The sequence below is a fragment of the Psammomys obesus genome, unplaced genomic scaffold (assembly GCF_907164565.1).
Source record: "Psammomys obesus unplaced genomic scaffold, mPsaObe1.curated_primary_1811, whole genome shotgun sequence".
In the NCBI taxonomy this organism is placed as follows: Eukaryota; Metazoa; Chordata; class Mammalia; order Rodentia; family Muridae; genus Psammomys; species Psammomys obesus.
In genome coordinates this window covers 545,933-563,863 of record NW_026593947.1, presented here as the reverse complement: position 1 = coordinate 563,863, position 17,931 = coordinate 545,933, and the positions used below count along the sequence as shown (strand labels likewise).

At 42.6% G+C, this 17,931-nt stretch overlaps 1 protein-coding gene across 5 annotated transcripts in view; it reads left to right on the top strand.

The window, feature by feature from the left end:
- The window catches only part of Nrp1 (neuropilin 1), a 142,262-nt gene that overhangs the window by 61,834 nt on the left and 62,497 nt on the right, over positions 1 to 17,931 (top strand). For all 5 annotated transcript variants that reach the window (XM_055617557.1, XM_055617558.1, XM_055617560.1 and 2 more), the window contains exons 5-7: positions 471 to 698; positions 8,494 to 8,649; positions 10,765 to 10,931. In XM_055617557.1, the coding sequence (XP_055473532.1) occupies positions 471 to 698; positions 8,494 to 8,649; positions 10,765 to 10,931 (551 nt within the window). The remainder of the gene's footprint in view (positions 1 to 470; positions 699 to 8,493; positions 8,650 to 10,764; positions 10,932 to 17,931) is intronic.

Sequence of the window (17,931 nt, the reverse complement as noted above, 5' to 3'; positions counted from 1 at the left end):
TTGTCAAAGAGACAGAGGTCACATCTGGCAGAGTGACCAACTCACTTCCAGGAAATCTGAAACCCAAACTCTCTTGGCTAAATTCTCTCCCTCGCTTTCATAAATGTTCTATTTCACCAATAAAAATGGCTGTCAGCCTTGAGATTTAAAGACCTGGGCTTGAAGGAGCTATAATTATTTCTCTAGGGCTCTGTCGAGATTTCTGCAGCTTACTTTCTCATTGTTCCCACATGATTTTATATTTGTCCTCTTTTTTATTTGTTTGGCCTGCAACAGCAGATGCTTTTCAATCACTCCACACAAATGGGACACTATGGTGAGCACAGTAAACCTACACGTGACTTGTCATGTACGTTGCTGTTAGGGAATATCTGAGAAGGTGGGCTTTCCCTAGTAATCCTCTCCTTCTCGCCAGACTTCTTGTACAGTTGAGAAAGTGTCATTGTGTCCCGTTTATCTCTTGCTCACAGGGCCGGAATGCTCTCAGAACTATACAGCACCTACAGGAGTGATAAAGTCCCCGGGGTTCCCTGAGAAGTACCCCAACAGCTTGGAGTGCACTTATATCATCTTTGCACCAAAGATGTCCGAGATTATCCTGGAGTTTGAAAGTTTTGACCTGGAGCAAGACTCAAATCCTCCAGGAGGAATGTTCTGTCGATACGACCGGCTGGAGATCTGGGATGGATTCCCTGAAGGTAACATCTGAGAACAGTTGGAAAAATTCCTCAGAAAGGAGGAATCTTTTATAAATGCCACAAGGCACACATCATTTCTTAAAAATAGCCAAAAATGACAAGGGAAAAGAAAATGAAACTGTGAAGGGGAGGAATGAAATTTCTATGAGTAGCCTTCCCAATCCTGCGTCCCAACTCCTTCACTGTGCACACAGGCAGTGGAGAATATGAAAGATTACTCAAGGTCCTGAGTGATTTCTGGAATAGCCTAGGGATCAACACTTAGTTTTCCTGACTACATTATTTTTGTTCATTAAAACATCACTTACATCAAGTCATTCATCTTATACAGCAGAAAGGAGTGTAGAGTAGGATGAAGGGATGACAATATCAGAAAGAGGAAGTGTGTTTTAAATTCTGAGTGCGGTGGTCAAGCCAGACCAGAGTAAGACAAGACCATTTGAGTTTGACTTTGAAGGGGGTGGGGAGATAGCCATGTGGACAGCTATGAAACTTACAGGAGAGATAGAATGCAAAAATTGGCATGAAAATTCCAAACAAAGAAAGGAGTATAAAGAACTTGTTGCAGCCATGTTGCTGATTGTGCTTAGCCCAATTTCCTGTTAAGATTTCCCTTGAGGGCTAAAAAGGGCTCAATGGCTGGTGATTGAAGATATATAAGTACCATTGAAACGGTAGGATGGCTTTTCAAAGCTGAATACATTGTAAATGAAGATCAGGTAAAATATGAAGGGAACTGCTTACAGTACTTTAAAAAGACATTCAAATTCCAGTCATTTTATCAGTAAACAGCAGAGAAAAAATTAGTGTTGGAGAAGCCTTATGCTGCCCTTAATAAATGAGTGAGTTAACACTGGTTTGATCTTTTTTTTTTTTACATTAAGAAGAAGGTTATAATGATCTTACAGGAATTCCTTCCTTAGATAATGGGATTTTCCCAAACACAGCACTGATTGATTTCCAGGCACTCAATCTGATAATTAGGAAAATAGCATTATAATAATGTGATAACAATAGTTGGAATGAGTAATACTGGGAATATTTGTTCACAACCCAAATTTACAGCCTTCCTTTCTAGAACTTTAATTTAAAATGACATCTGAGGAAAAGGTCCCATCAACCAACTTATTTAGAATACTTTTAGAAAGAGGCACATTGTTATTAGTGTCAGCGGTTTCTTAAAGTGGTAATTTTCTGGTTCTAGAAAAATCACTGTGTTGAAACTAAGAACAATATAAGAGTTACCAGCCTTATGCACCCATGGTTTAAACTATGGCAGAGTTGACTCATTTCCAGAGAACACTGGCTTTGGAATATGAAGAAGTCATTATTTTGTTTTGTTTTTGAGGAAGGGTCTCATGTAGTGCAGACTGGTCTCAGACTTACTATGTAGCAGAAAGTGACTTTGAACTCCTGATGGTCCCATCTCTACCTTCCCAGTACTAGGCTTCCAGGCATGCATTGCCACACCTGGTTTATGCCATGCTGGGGATTGAAACCAGAGTTTCATGCAGCCGAGAGAAGCACTAAATCAACTGAGCTACATTCCCAACACAAAAACTTTGTATATTTGTTGACTGGCCTCATCCAGTCAACATCAGCAAAGTTATAGCTTTCTCTTTTGTAGGGAAAATGGGAACTTAACCCTTCTGGGTTTTGGTCAGTGGCACTACAGACATTCTCATCACCGTAGTTCAACACTCATAACTCCTAATAGATTTTAAGTCTCTGATATCTTTTCCAGAAACAACATCCAAAAGGTGCAGAAGGCTTTTAGCCATCACATGACTTTATGTTCCATCTAATCATAAACATTGAATTAAATGACTAAGTAATTGAAAGCCATCATTGATTCAAATTGACTTTGAAGAACAGCAGTCCACTCTGCAACTCTGAATTCGAGGCATGAAGATTGTGAGTCACAAGTCTTCATCTCTTACTCTCTGAAAGCTTGGTAGATTCACAAGTTCTGAAGGGATTGCTGCAGAGAACCAAGCCTGTCTCTGCAAAGGGATTCTACATGTTTGTGTGGACTGGACTATGGAGCCAGGGAATGATAAACTCACACCACTGGTGTGCCAGCTCTCTGCTTGAGCTGGGAAGGAAAACCAGAACTCGGTGTCACTGATGTTGCAGAAATGATTAGCAGAGTCAGGAATGAGTTTCTTAGGAGCTAGTGGGAATTTTTTTTTTTTTTTTTTTACTTACTTTTACTTATAAAGTAGTCTAGTAAGACCATAAGGATAGGACTAAATGTGCCAATGTACAAATGCTAGGGATTCTCTATCAATATGTTTATTAATTTATAAGAAGTGGCCTATTTAATGTTTATGAGATGATTCCTTTCTGATGTATTAAGGATATCTCACTTTAAAAGTACCTCTTTAGCCAGGCATAGTCTTATATGTAACCCCAGAACTTGGAAGGCTTAAGTAAGATTACTGAGTTCAAGGTTAACCTAGGCAACACAATAAGTACCAGATGTCTCAACAAAGAAGAAGAAGAAGAAGAAGAAGAAGAAGAAGGAGGAGGAGGAGGAGGAGGAGGAGGAGAAGAAGACAAAGAAGAAGAAGAAGGAAGAAAGAAGAAGGGAAGGAAGGAAGGAAGGAAGGAAGGAAGGAAGGAAATAAAAGAAAGAAAGAAAGATAATCTTTACCTTTGATTGTTACTTTTCTTCATATGAGAAGGCAGAAGACCATGTCATCTTCATTTTGAGGTAGGGCTATGATTATTGGAAAGAACAATGGAATGAAGTGCTGCCACCTAAGCAGGAAAGACATTTTGTCACCTTCACATCCAACCTAATAGGACTAGTTCCCTGCTGTTCAAAGCTTGTATATTGCCCTTACTAAAGTCCTTAGTGATTTATCTTTTGCATTATAATCCTGGGTTTGCTGACCATTTTCATCTATCTCTGGCCTTTGGATCCACAATTACAAAAAGAAGAAACCAGTAGCCCTGTTCAAATAAAACACAAATGAGCACATACGTTGCGCATGAGAGTGCCTTGTCCTCCTGGCTCAGATCAATATTGCATTAACTTGCGAAGCTGAGGTCCCCCTGTTGTTCACGAAAATTCAATACCTCTTTGTATTATTGTTGCCAAAGCCTTACACTCTTGTATCTTGAGGGCTCCTAAGGAGACGTACAGGGATCTGTCTGGAGGCAATGTTCTAAAAGACAGAAGGCAGATTTACCCAGCATGCCTCCAACATTATAAACCAGTGAGTCATAGAGACTCTCTAAATTATGAGTCTGCATTAGACAAGTTCTCTTCTGTTTCCTCTTTCAAAGAGACTCCCCCTGCCACTCTCCCCAAAGGAATGGGGTGATAGGAAAGGGGGAGGATGGCTGTCAGTGTTTCCCTTGCCAGCGTTGATGGGGAAGGTCAGGGGCTGTGGTGATCAAGGAACAACCCCAAGGATTAGGACTGTAAAAGTTTGCCCACAAACTAAAGAAAAAGATTATGAAACCACTCTAATGGAATTTAAATGAGAGGGAACCATGAGGAGAGGATGAATGGACACTAAGCCTCCCATTTATAACTGCAGACCAAAATGGGATTCTTACCCAGGCAAAGGAAGAACTGAGTTCTTGGCTCCAGCGAGATGCTTTTGTGCATACATTATGGACAACCTGGAGCTCCTTGGCCAAGAAAAGAGGCGTTGAATTGGTGACAGGGCCTCACACACCAGATGAAGAAAGCCTGGCAAAGAGCTAGCACTTGCAGAAGAAATCCAGGCCAAGATTAAGCTGAAAAGAAGTAGGAACAGTAAGAGTTCCATTTTCTGAGGCAAGTCTAACAAGACTCTCTTTGCAACATTCAGAGCTATTGACCAGGGTGATGCTCTTTAAAGGATCATTATCAGCCTCTCTCCTGGGATACCCTCATGTTTTCCTCATGGTAAACCACATTACACACCAAGTTCTCTGTTTCTAGAGTGAGAATGATGGCAGATAGAATAGTCTTTAAACTCAGTCCGGTTGATCACTTTGAATATATCAAGTGATCAGATATTCAGAGTAATGTATAGTGGGCTGTAGGATGAGAATTAGGGGTAGAGCACTTACTTAGCTGACACAAAGCCCTGGATTCATGTATACAGAAAGAGCATTGTGTCAAAGCTTGGCATTGAGCTTAGTTGGAAGATTGGTTTGCCACACTGAATGAAGCCCTGGGATTGATCCCCACTGCATATACCAGGCATAATGGAACACTCCTAAAATTATAGTCTTGAAAACAGAAGGATCATAAGGTCACTATCATTGTCAGCTACATAGTGTGTGAGAGACCATTCTAGGATATACATTTAACCTTTCACCAAAAGTGGTAAAAGAGAGGGAACAGGATGGGAGCCTACCACTGATGTCCTTTAAAAGACTCCACCCACCAGGGGATTGAAGCAGATACAGAGACTCACAGCCAAACTTTGTACAGAGTGCAGGGAGTCTTATGGAACAAGGCAGATATAGAAGGATGTGGAGGCGACAGGAGCTCCACAAGGAGACCAACAAAGCTAAAAAAAAAAAAAAAAAAAGCTGGGTCCAGTGGGAGCAGCAGAGACTGATGCATCAACAAAAGACCATACATGGAAAGGACCTAGACCCCCTGCTCAGATGTAGCCCAGAGACAGCTCAGTCTCCATGTAGGTACCCTAGTAAGGGGAGAAGAGACAGTCTCTGACATGAACACAGTTGCTTGTTCCTTGATCACTTCTCCCTGGTGGGGGCAACATAGCCAGCCCACAGAGGAAGAGGATTCAGGCAGACCTGATGGGACCAGATAGGCTAGGAGAGGAGGACTTCCCCTATCAGTGGACTAGGGGAAAGGGATAAGAGAGGAAGAGGGAGAGAGGGTGGGACCAGGAGGAGATGAGGGAAGGGCCTACGATTGGGATACAAAGTGAATAAATTGTAAAATAATAATAATAATGCTAAATGGAAAAAGACAAAAAATGAACTCAAATATGTGCACCTGTTTTTGTTTGGTTTAAGGGGATTGGTTAAACTGAAAACCTGTTAGCCAAGGGTCTACAAAATACAAAGTTTTCAGATTTGCTTCCCACTAGAAAGTCAGTGGTTCTTAGGGTTTTGTTGTTGGGTTCACTTTTTCAGTGACACTTGAATCATCTTACCCTGAAAACTTTCTTCGAAACAAGTTTCATTCATGGTTCTTGGAGACCCATATCCCTTTTGAAGACCTGTCCCTCCACCCCAGGGAAAAGGGAAAGTCTACCTACTGGGATCTGTAAGCAGAGCAGTGATTCTTGGCTGAAGTGCACAGAAGAGTGGTTTTCTGGCGAGGGAAGATGGTCTACACCAGACAGTCCTTCACAGTTCAGGCCATCTGGTGTGTTTTTACCATATGTGAGATAAAAATACTACAGTGAAATGACTACTTTTTGTTTTGCTGATCTGAACAGATCAATGGAGGGGTCCCTCAATTCCTAGGGGCTTCTGCACTAAATGACTCATTGCCAAGGTTGGGCTAAAACATTTCAGCAAAGGCACAGCTACACCACGCCAAATTAGAATTTGACTTTAACACAAATTAGTCAGTGTTCAGGGCTATTCATGGCCCAGGGCAAACATAACTCCTGCTGGTTACAAATGATTGCTGGGGGCCATTTCTTGGCCACTAAACATAGTGTAGTGCAATCCCCACTCTTTTATTGTTTTTAATTAATTTATGTTTTATTAATTATAGTTCATCCACTTTATATCCTCCTTCATTCCCTCCCAATCCTATCCTTCATCCCTCTTCCCCACCCATGCCCCTCCCCAAGTCCAATGGTAGGGGAGATTTTCCTCCCCTTCCACCTGACCCTAGCCTATAGGTCTTCTCAGGCCTGGTTACATTGTCTTCCTCTGTGGCCTGGTAAGGCTGCACTCCCCTGAGGGGAAGGTGATCAAAGAGCAGGCCAATCAGTTCATGTCAGAGATAGTCCCTGTTCCCATTACTATGGAACCCACATGGACACTGAACTGCCATGGGCTACATCTGTGCATGGGTTCTAGGTTATCTCCATGAATGGTCCTTAGTTGGAGTATCAGTTTCAGAAAAGACACCTGTGTCCAGATTTTTTTTGGTTCTGTTGCTCTCCTTGTGCTCTCCTGTCACTTGAGTTTTTGTTCTTGGCCATTCTGATGGGTGTAAGGTGAAATCTCAGGGTCGTTTTGATTTGCATTTCCTTGATAGCTAAAGATGCTGAACATTTCTTTAAGTGTTTCTCTGCTATTCGATATTCCTCTATTGAGAATTCTCTGTTTAGCTCTGTACCCTATTTTTTAATTGGATTATTTGATTTGTTGCTGTTTAACTTCTTGAGTTCTTTATATATTCTGGATATTAGCCTTCTGTCAGATACAAGGTTGGTAAAGCCTTTCCCAGTCTGTAGGCTGTCATTTTGTTCTGACAACAGTGTCCCTTGCTTTACAGAAGCTTTTCAAGTTTCATGAGGTCCCATTTACTGATTGTTGATTTTAGAGCCTGTGCTGTTGGTGTTCTGTTTAGGAAGCTGTCTCCTGTGCCTATAAGTTCTAGGCTCTTCACCATTTTTTCTTCTAATAGGTTTAGTGACTGGTTTTATATGAAGATCTTTGATCCACTTGGACTTTAGTTTTGTGCAGGGTGATAAATATGGATCTATTTGCATTTTCTACATGTAGATATCCAGTTAGACCAGCACCATTTGTTGAAAATGCTGTATTTTTTTCCATTGTGTGGTTTTGGCATCTTTGTTAAAAATCAGGTGTCCATAAGTGTGGGTTCCATTCCTTTTGATTGTAACATTATCATATGTAAAATACCAATGTTTGTAGTCTTGAAGTCTTGAATGGTTAGAATTGTCTGTCAGTTGTTGGGCACAGTTCTTAAGAGAGTTTTATCTACATGTATGATGTGAGTGGTTTAGAATCCAGAGCTACATAATGATAGGAAATCAGTGTTGTTTGGCCCTGGATGACTCTTGGGGCGTTCCGTTTCCTCATGCTCTCCTCTGGGGAAAGGACAAGTGAGGTAGCCTGGACCTTGCCCAACAGGAGTCTTTCTCGGCTGAACTGTGGAACAACTTGGACTGAAGAGGAGTACCACGGGGCCACCAGATGGCTTGAGTTATGGTCTTTGCAACTGAAGCAAGCTCTGTGTGCATTGCACATGGTAGCACACGTGTGGGGCCAGAGGACAACCAGGGTATGAGTCCTCAGGGTACCCCTCACTTTGCTTTTGTTTCATTTTGGTTTTACATGTGTATGTATATGTGGTGCGCACATGAGTGTGTTCTCATGTATGTGAGTGCACATGTCTGTACAGGTACATGTGAGTCCAGACATTGACATTGGGCGTCTTCCTCGATTATCTCTATTACTCTCCACTGTATTTTCTGAGGCCTGCTTTCTCATGGAATACAGAGCTCGCTCACCAACTTGTCTTTGGGATCTCTGCTTCTACCTTCTGAGCTGTGGCGTTACAGCTGGGCTACCACACCTACTTTGTATGTAAATGCTGGGTATTTGAACCCTGGTCCTTGTGGCACTGAGCCATCTCTCCAGTCTATTTCATTCCTGGGAACAGTGCTGGCTGGGAAATATGATTGTACTGTGAGTGCCCCTGTAAGCACCTTTCCAAATCCTCTCCGCAGATTCATCCGATGTGTTGACTCTCCACCAGTTAACGAGAGGGCCCTCCTGTTAGGCTGCAGCAGTCTTGACACTCTGCTGAGAGTTTTCTTTTAGATGATTATTTTGTATCTGATGGAGAAGAAAGCTGACATTCTCTGTATCTCTACTTTTCCAGTTGGCCCTCACATTGGGCGTTACTGTGGGCAGAAAACACCTGGCCGGATCCGAGCCTCTTCAGGCATTCTTTCCATGGTCTTTTACACCGACAGTGCAATAGCAAAGGAAGGTTTCTCGGCCAACTACAGTGTGTTGCAGAGTGGCATCTCAGACGGTCAGTACTTGTTCGTCTCAAAAGCCTGTAGTAAACACTGCCTGTTATTTCTCATACACGAGCGGCCACATGAAACAGTAAAGAAGTGTTCTGGAACTGTGGTGCCCAGTGCTTGTTTTTCTCTCTAAAAAGGTGCAGGTGTGTGTGTGTGTGTGTGTGTGTGTGTGTGTGTGTGTGTGTATCAGTTGGAAAAAAATCATTTGCTGTATTTCCTCCATAAAATTAGTCGTGAGCCTCTGCAGTTAAGGAAGTCGAAAATGACTGAACACTGCATGGAAACAATGAGGGGTGACCTGAGGCTTCCCTGGCACCTCAAAGGCACAAGTGTCAGGAACCACAAAGGACAATTTCTGGCAGAACCAGCCAGAGGTTGGTACACAGAGCAGTCACACACAGGGACAGTGTGACTGTGAACCCTGGGGGCTCATTACCATTTTCTTATAAAGTAAAAGTAGGATGTTTAAAAGTGGGGTGTTTCACATTTCAAATCAATTGCTTTAGTGTGTGTGTAAGAGAGAGACAGACAGATAGACGGATGGAGAACACCTTACAGGTAACAATTTTCCCTTCCACCATGTGGGTTCTGAGAGCAGACCTCGGATTGCCAAGCAGTGGCAAAGGCTGTATCTGCTGAGCCATCTCACGAGCTCTCATTGTTTTTAGGATTGCATGTGTGCCAGGCTGGCCTGAAACTCACTGTGCACCCAAGGATGACCTTTAACTCCTAACCCTGCCACCTCTACTTCCCAAGTGGGGATTACAGGTGTGCACACTACACCTGATTTATATAGTGCTAGGGATTGAACCCAGGCCTTGCTCCAAGCTAGACAAGCAGCAGCCCCCTGAGCCAGAGACCCAGCCTGGAAAGAAGAATATGTCAATTTTTGTTACGTACCTCTCCAACAAAAACGGTAATGTATTTTTTAAAGATCTTATTAAAATAATAGGGGCAGACAAAATGTCAGTGGATGGTAGAATTCTTGCCTGCAATTTAGAAGTCCCTACATTCAATTTCCATATTGCAATCCCTCCCCCCAACAGAAAAATAAAATGAAAAGAAGAAATACTTGCCTAAAGTTTGTGTGGCTGAGGGTTCTTGGGAAGGAGTCCCGGGTGGGGCCTTGGTTTTCAGGGATCTGGGAGAGGTGCTAACATCTTCCCCAAACTGGGTTGGGAAATGAAAAGTCCAATGAAATTCCAAACTCTCTTTGCATTTAACTTATTTGGCTAATTAATATATATCTTTGATATCATAAAACCTTATCTGTTGGGATACAAATTTTAGAAAATGTGAAATTTCCATTAAATATATTGGTCAGTTTTTCATTGCTACAACAGATAGGAGATTATCAAGTTAAGAAAAAAAAAGCGTTCTTTTTTCCCTTTTTTATTTTTAATATATTTAGACATGGTCTCATGTATCCCTGGCTGGCTTCCTACTCACTGTGTAGATGAGGATAACCAGGAACTTCTGGTCTTCCTGCCTCTACACCCAGGGTGATGGCATTACAGGTGGTATGCCCCAGGTACCAGATAACAAAGTGCTGGCGTGAAACCTATGTGGCTCCAGTCATGCTGCACATGAATGGAGTTATCAACCATGCTACATCCTCTACCTCAAATAACATTTTACCAATCTTAGCCCACATGAGAAAGTTACTGGTAACTGTGCTGACACTCATAATCTTGTTTTTAAATATCCCTGTTTAGGAAAACGTAATTATAGGTTCTGTGTTCCAGTAATCCCATGTTGCATATTTTTTCAGACTTTGTTGATGAACTGTGTGTGTGTGTGTGTGTGTGTGTGTGTGTGTGTGTGTGTGCGCGCCCCTGATGTTTACATCAAGCTGTGTGTCAGTCACTGTACACCTTAAGGTTTTGAGACAGAGTCTCTCAGTGAATCTGGGGCTCGTGGTTAGACTGGCCAGCAAGCCCCAGGGATCTGGATCCCAGTGCTGAGGTCACAGGCCCAGCTGCCTTTTACTTGGATGCTGAAGATCAAGTGCAGATCCTAACACTTCCTGACCCATCTCCCCAAGCCATGAGTGAACAAACGCTTTAGTTTGCCACATTAAATTTAAGATGTGCCTTCACCCTTACATATTTTGTCTGCAGATTTCAAGTGTATGGAGGCTCTGGGCATGGAATCTGGAGAGATCCACTCTGACCAGATCACTGCCTCCTCACAGTATGGAACCAGCTGGTCTGTAGAGCGCTCCCGCCTGAACTACCCTGAGAACGGGTGGACCCCAGGGGAGGACTCCAACCGCGAGTGGATCCAGGTAGGTGGCACAGGCTGGACACAGCTGAGCTGGAGACACATGAGGCACCTGGAGAGGCTGCCAATAGAAATGTGTGCCATGCCACACACCCACATATGGGTAGGAGAAGGAGCCCTGAACATAGTCCAACCCATGGAGAATGGTCACACTCACACAAAGAGGAGCAGGGCTGGCTCAGACAGCCCCCAGGAAACTCAATTCCTGTTTGCTAATCTTCCCGGAGTTTGATTTATTTTTCCCCAAAGCTACACATTCCCTTCTGTGGTGGTTTGAATAGGTATGGCCCCCATAGACTCATGTCTTTGAATGCTTGGCCATAGGGATTGGCACTATTAGGAGGTGTGGCCTTGTTGAAGGAAGTGTGTTACTGTAGAGGTGGGCTTTGAGGTCTCCTATGCTCAAGCTATACTCAGTGTGGCATACAGTCTCCTCCTTGCAGCCTGAGGATCAAGATGTATAACTCTCAGCTCCTTCTCTAGCACATGTCTGCCTGGACAATGCCATGTTTCCCACCATGATGATACTAGACTAAACCTCTAAATCTGTAAACCAGCCCCTATTAAATGTTTTTCTTTATAAGAGTTGTCTTGATCATGGTGTCTCTTCAGAGAAATGAAACACATTTCTATTTCATCAATGAAATAATAGTAATTCTGTCTAGAAGGTGTGTTTGAGATTTTTGTCTACAAGTATTGAGTTTTCTGTTTGATTGGAGTAAAACATGCAGAATACACATGTTCTGCGTAGCTAGTCTTGTATTCATGGACAAGTATGGAACCCACATATATGGTCTTCATTAGTGATTCTGTTGATACTGCTTTTACTCGGCTCTGAAACCCTTCCTTACTGCAACCACACACAGACACTAGTCCTCACCCCCAAGCTTTCTACTCTTACCATTTCCCAGGAGTCACCCCTTGTACCATTCTGAGTACCCATCCTTGCATGGCCTAGACTTTTGGATGTCTTCACCTATATTATTTATATGTCTTCTTGTTGCAGCAAAATATCTCACAAAAGCAACTTAAGGGAGAAAAGGGTTATTTTGGCTGGCAGTTCCAGGTGATATAGTCCATCATGGCAGGGATGATGTGGAAGCCTGAGCAAGAGGCAGCTAGTCATATTGTATCAGGAAGCAGAGAAAGATGAATGCTATTACTCAACTCACTTTCTCCTTTTTATGCAGTTCAGGACATCAGACAATACTGTCCAGTTTTAGGATGTGTCTTTTCACCTCAATTAACTTATTCTAGGAAATCCCTGAAGGACAGGTCCAAAGATTTGTTTCCTTTGTGATTCTAAGTCCCATCACACTTGCAACCATGGTTAATCATTACTCTACCACCCAAGGCTGTACTTGGGCTCATAGGGTCTGCACCATTGTTTAATGAAGCATGTGTATGTGCATATTCTGCTTATATGCCAATGGTTTATTCTCTCCCTTCATGTCCATTGCCGTTTCATTCATTTGCGCACAAATATAGGATTCTGTTTACTTTGCAAAGGTCACTATTAGGTTAACATACACTTAAAATGAAAGAGCCTATTGCGGGAGACTGAACTCACGCTAACCTCTGAATGATAACATGTGGAGAGAGTAGGAAAGGATGAGGCCTTACTTGGGGTTGCTGAAGCTGCTCTAGACAAATCCAGAAGTGAAGTTAATTTGTTCATGGTACCTTGTCTTTCCATGTCTCCAAACCCACAAGCAGCTCCTTGCAAATGACAGACACAGTTCTGGGGTAGCTTGCATTTTTTTTTTTTTTCAGTGCTAAGCATGTCAGCATGGTAACACACTTCTGTTCTGGGTAACATAGACCTTAATCAATAATGGGTAAACTGTGGTCCTGCAGGGGTTCTGAAACTGCCATAGTAGTAATTCCTCTGCACAAACCAATTCTTCTTTGGCAGAAACATAGAGACAAAATGGGCATTCCCAAAGCACTTGTCAATGGGATAGGATATTATATCATTTTTGCTGGGTGTAATCTGAGATAGCTGCGTTAAGAACGTCATCAACTCTTTCTCTCCTGGGACAGTTTAGTCAGGAGAAGCATGGCAAATAAGCCGCACCCCAGGTTTATTTCTATTTACATTCCTCTACTACTGGACTGGCTCAGGGATCAGACCCTCATAAACCCAGCTGAGCAAGGGGTGGCTGTTACCAGAACTGTTTCTATCAACAAGGCAGAAGACACCAGGGACAGCCACCCAAGCTTTTGAGATTCCTGTGCAAGCAGTTCACGCCTCATTTCCAATGCCCCATCGCCCGGCCACATTCAGCCTGTCTCTGGGTAGGGAAAAGGGCAAACTGTATTGGGTGAATGTCCCAACGAAAGTGGGGTCTCTTGTGAGTCACTTCCCATTGTTGTTTTCTTCTGAAGTGTCCTGGCTACTTAACAGCTTTTGGACACCTTTCTTTTCTTTGTTTTTTTGAGGTAGGGTCTCACATAGACCAAGATGACCTTGAACTATATACCCGAGGATGACCTTGAACTTCTAATCCTCCTGCCTCCCCTTCCTGAGTGTTGGACATAAATCAAAACACCTGGTTTTGGAGATAAAAGTCAAGGCTTCTAAATGCTAGGCAAACACCCTTTCAATTAATCACCTTGCCATTTCTAACAGGACACAGATTTGATCTAATCCCCTAATCCTGGGAAGAAGTCTAAAACTCCTCCATTTCAAAAACAGGGACATTGAGGCTGAGGAAGATCAGCAAGGAATCAAGTTCATAGGTGGGACCTGGACTTGGAAGCAAATATGTTGGGCTCCCAGGCCCACTGCTTTTTGTTTGTTTGTTTGTGTTTTTTGAGACAGGGTTTCACTGTGGATCAGACCTGGCTGTCCTGGACTCTCTCTGTAGACTAGGCTGGCCTCGAACTCACAGAGATCCATCTGCCTCTGCCTTCTGAGTGCTGGGATTAAAGATGTGTGCTACCACGCCCAGCTTCCCACTTTCTTCTTAATATTTCCAAGTGTAGTGGTTCATTCTGTCTTCATACATCTGGGTCACTCTCAGGAGCACCAGACTCTGTCCTCCTCTCCTTCCCTCTCGGCAGAGGTGCTCATGGTGGCCATGTGTAGGGACTTTTGCCCCTCAGTGGCTATGAAAGGTTACTGTCATGAAAGCTTAGCTTCTTGTTCACACTGAGATAAAACGGTCCTTTTTGCTTGGCACTCAGAGCTCATTTACACACTTATGTCTGTGCTCACAGTAGGAGTAGTTATCATCCACCCGTCACCTAATTAGGAATAATTTCACATGCTTCCAGCTTTTCTGAAGCTTCTTGGAAGTGGTTGGCTGGGTGTTTTCATCGGGTAGATGTTTTACAAATTAACCAGCAAGTGCAGCATAGTTCAGATGAAGGGTGAGGCAGGCCCTGCTAATCACGCGTCGTAGCACACACAGCACACACACGTGTCCTTCTATTTTTATGCACATGGGTATGCAGATGACATTTGTCTTGATTTTCAGCTTTGGCCCATTTTGCATGAAGTATGCCCCACAAAACACGTTGCTGTAGCAACAACTAGAACAAATACTTGCATGTGTTAAATTAATAAAGCAACATTGGAAACTGGCTTTCCTTAAAGACAGGAACAGACTTCAGGTCCCATTGTTTTCTCTAGGAAATTACGAAATAACATTTAAAAAAAAAACACACAATACATTGTTAGCAATGGATATGAACGTCCACACTGGCGCTTCCTGTGAGATCCGTTGTCTGCCAGGAAGCTTCTAAATAAGACAAGAAGCCGCCTGGTAAGAAGGAACATGAAGGGAAGTCCCAACTGGAAGGTTCTCGAATGGCTACATCCTGATCACGAAGCTACTTCAGAAAAAGCTCTTGTCAGTGGTGACAGTTGAGACACTGTAAAATTTGATCCTTCCCCCCACCAGAGTATTCTATTCTGTAGTCTGTTTTCTAGGCTAGTTATCTTATTATTAACATAATCTTTCTCTTTCATTGTTTCTAATTAAGCAGCCATAGACTCAATATACCTGTGGTGCAATCAAAATTCTTCTTTGTGTACACATCATTAAAGCCTAACCTTCGACTCATGGAAATGAGGTCCTTTCCCTATGAAACAGTGATGTGGCCTTCGGTCACTGAGCACCATCAGCCTGTGGCACTAGGAATCTCAGAGAAACACAGGCTGTGTTTTTCTTTTCTTCTACACAAAGTACACATTATGTTGTATTTGTTCAAGAGACATGGTCTCATAGGTCCTAACTGTAGCCATTCACACACAAAGCAGAGTTTAATTTGTTAATTATTCCAATGTTTTATTAATGATGGTGTTCACCACACTGTAAACAGATTTATCCTTCCAGCTTTAATTAAAGCTCTTGGGAGCATTTTCCTCAAAACAACTGTGACTTTCCCTGATTAAAATGCCAGGAGACAAGAATAAAGAAAAGCTGCAGCAAGAGACACAAGGCTGGGTGGGAGATGAACTCTGCTGATCCCAGATAAATAAAAATGGCACCAGGGAATAATCGATTACCACACCCCTGCCGTGACTTCAGAAATAGAATTATTTGATAAACCAACTCAAGCTGAAACTTCATTCTTCTCCAAATGGGAGGGCATTGCCTTTTTCGAAAAAAGAAATTTTGTAGCTGGTTATTTATGGCTCTGAGTACTCCAGAGGAGCAGAAGGCAGTTGGCTTCTTAGCCACATTCTGTTTGTGTGTGGATAATGCACACCGACGAAGACCTCTTAGAAAGCAGTAGTCACTTCTAACTTGCTGAGAATGGAACCTGAGGATAACTTGAAGCATGGGACTGGGGCTGGGCAGAGAGCTGGGTAAGCATGAGGTCCTGGTTCCACCCTGAAGCTATGTTTAAAAGTATCTGTAATGTACATTGACTGTAATCCCAGCCCTGGCAAGGAGGACACAGGAGGATCCTTAGACTTGCTGCCCATTTGGAGAGCTCCAAGCAAGTAAGAGATCCTGTCTCAAAAAACAATGTGGAAAGACCTTGTTCATCCCTGGCCTCTGCATGAACACACACACATACACACAAACAATAAACATGCAGGCATTGAATTGTCTTTAAGAGCAAAGACAAAAACCAGTTGGACTTCTTTCAAGGACCAAATGAAATAGAGGTTTTCTCTGGCAGTCAACATTAATATATATTTTAATCATCGTTTAGATAGAAAAAAGTACTTGTTTATTCAGTTCAAAATGTTTGTTTTGAAGCCCTTGCTTGTAACCTTTAGCGTATCCCCAAATTGAAAGAAACTAAAGTGATTTACTGTAAAGCTATAGACTACTACTTACGTTAACAAACTTTAGTCGGTGTTTTCTTTCCCTTCTACTTTCTGGATTGATCCTTTGTTCTCAGGTGTTGAGTATGGAACAGGTCCCTCATTTGGAATCATTTTTGAGTTTTCACAAAATTGCCAGCATCTTTTAGGTTTACAATCTGCAATGTTTTCCTCACGATCACTTCCATCTGCCAAATTGACTAATCCAGAATGTGTATACAGCAGGGTTATTCTGACTGTAAACACTCTGTGTTTATAAACCAGACACTCTAGGGGGTGCGTTAACTCATTCAGATCATTAGCAAATTGCTGAAATTACAATAAAATGATACTTTATAAACCTGTAACTAGAGAACTGACGGAAATAGCTCACTGGTTTCCCCAAATGTGGAATGATGGTTGCAAAATATAGTGTTAGCCAATTTAGGGGAAATACAGGTGTTCAGCTCAATGTGCATTCCTGTGTGTGTGTGTGTGTGTGTGTGTGTGTGTGTGTGTGTGTTGCAACTAATATTAGTACTCGAAGTGTTCATCTGGAAGGTATATAAAATTGACTTGAAAATCTTTTCCACAGGTGAGTCTTGGCAAATCCCTTCGCTCTGCAATTGCACTGACCTCTGCTTCCCACATGGACCAGTGTTTTGCACAGGTCTGATACCTGGCTGTGCTCACTCCAGAACCCAGGAATTCGTTGTTGTGAAAGCTCCTGTCCTCTGAGCTACAGTTATTAAAGTTGTCTCAGAGACTTTGGCCTTTAAAATTACAGATCATTTGAAGGCCATAAATAGAGATCCCTTATATTCATAGTTTTAGTGGTTTAGGGGGCAGATTTGATTGGGAGTAAACAGAAACCCATGTGACCTAATTGTTTCAATATTTTGATTTTGCTAATGGGTATTTCATGTCAACACTTCCTAGAGCACATGAACAATGTTTGTGAATAATGTTGAAAGGCCCACAGTTGTCCTGAAAGGATGTGTGTGATGCTTTGCTCACAGCTTTGCCTTCTCATTACTGTAATGACAGTCTTTTGTTTTGTTTTGAATGCACATTCACAGTTAGAGTTTCTCCTTCCTAGCATACCCCAACTCCAAGTGTAGGACTGAAAGTAGGTGTTAGCATAATTTTCTTTTGTTTTTCCAGACCCCAAAGCCCAGACATTTACAAGACCATGCAGCAAATCAGAATGCTGACATTCTTGCTCCCACTCAGCTCTTAATAAGCTATACAGAGCGTATAGCCCTCTGATGGTAGTGTCCTGAGGCACTCTAAGTCCCAGTTGGCCCTGCTTAGTTACTGGTTGGTAGACAGTGTCTATTGACAAGAACCATCACTGCAGAAGCCACAACTTTGACACAGGAGTGGACAATATGTGGAGAAGTTTCTTAGTGTGGGGAGACCTCAGGCTGTATGGGGCAGGTACGTCGTGGGCACAGGGACTACTCTGTGACTTACAGGCCGATGAGCGGTGCCTCTGGGATATGCCACGTGTACCTGTGTGCTCTCCCACACGATAGTTCCGACTACCAAAAGACATTTGTGTAGATGTTTACTTTTTTCATGCCCACCACAAAACAACCATCAAGAGGGTGCTCACAGTACCCTAGACTCAGGGTTTGAATCATAAGGAGGGTCAGACTTCTGAATGGTAAGTGATCTGCTACTGCTGTGTGTGTGTGTGTGTGTGTGTGTGTGTGTGTGTGTGTGTGTGTGTGTG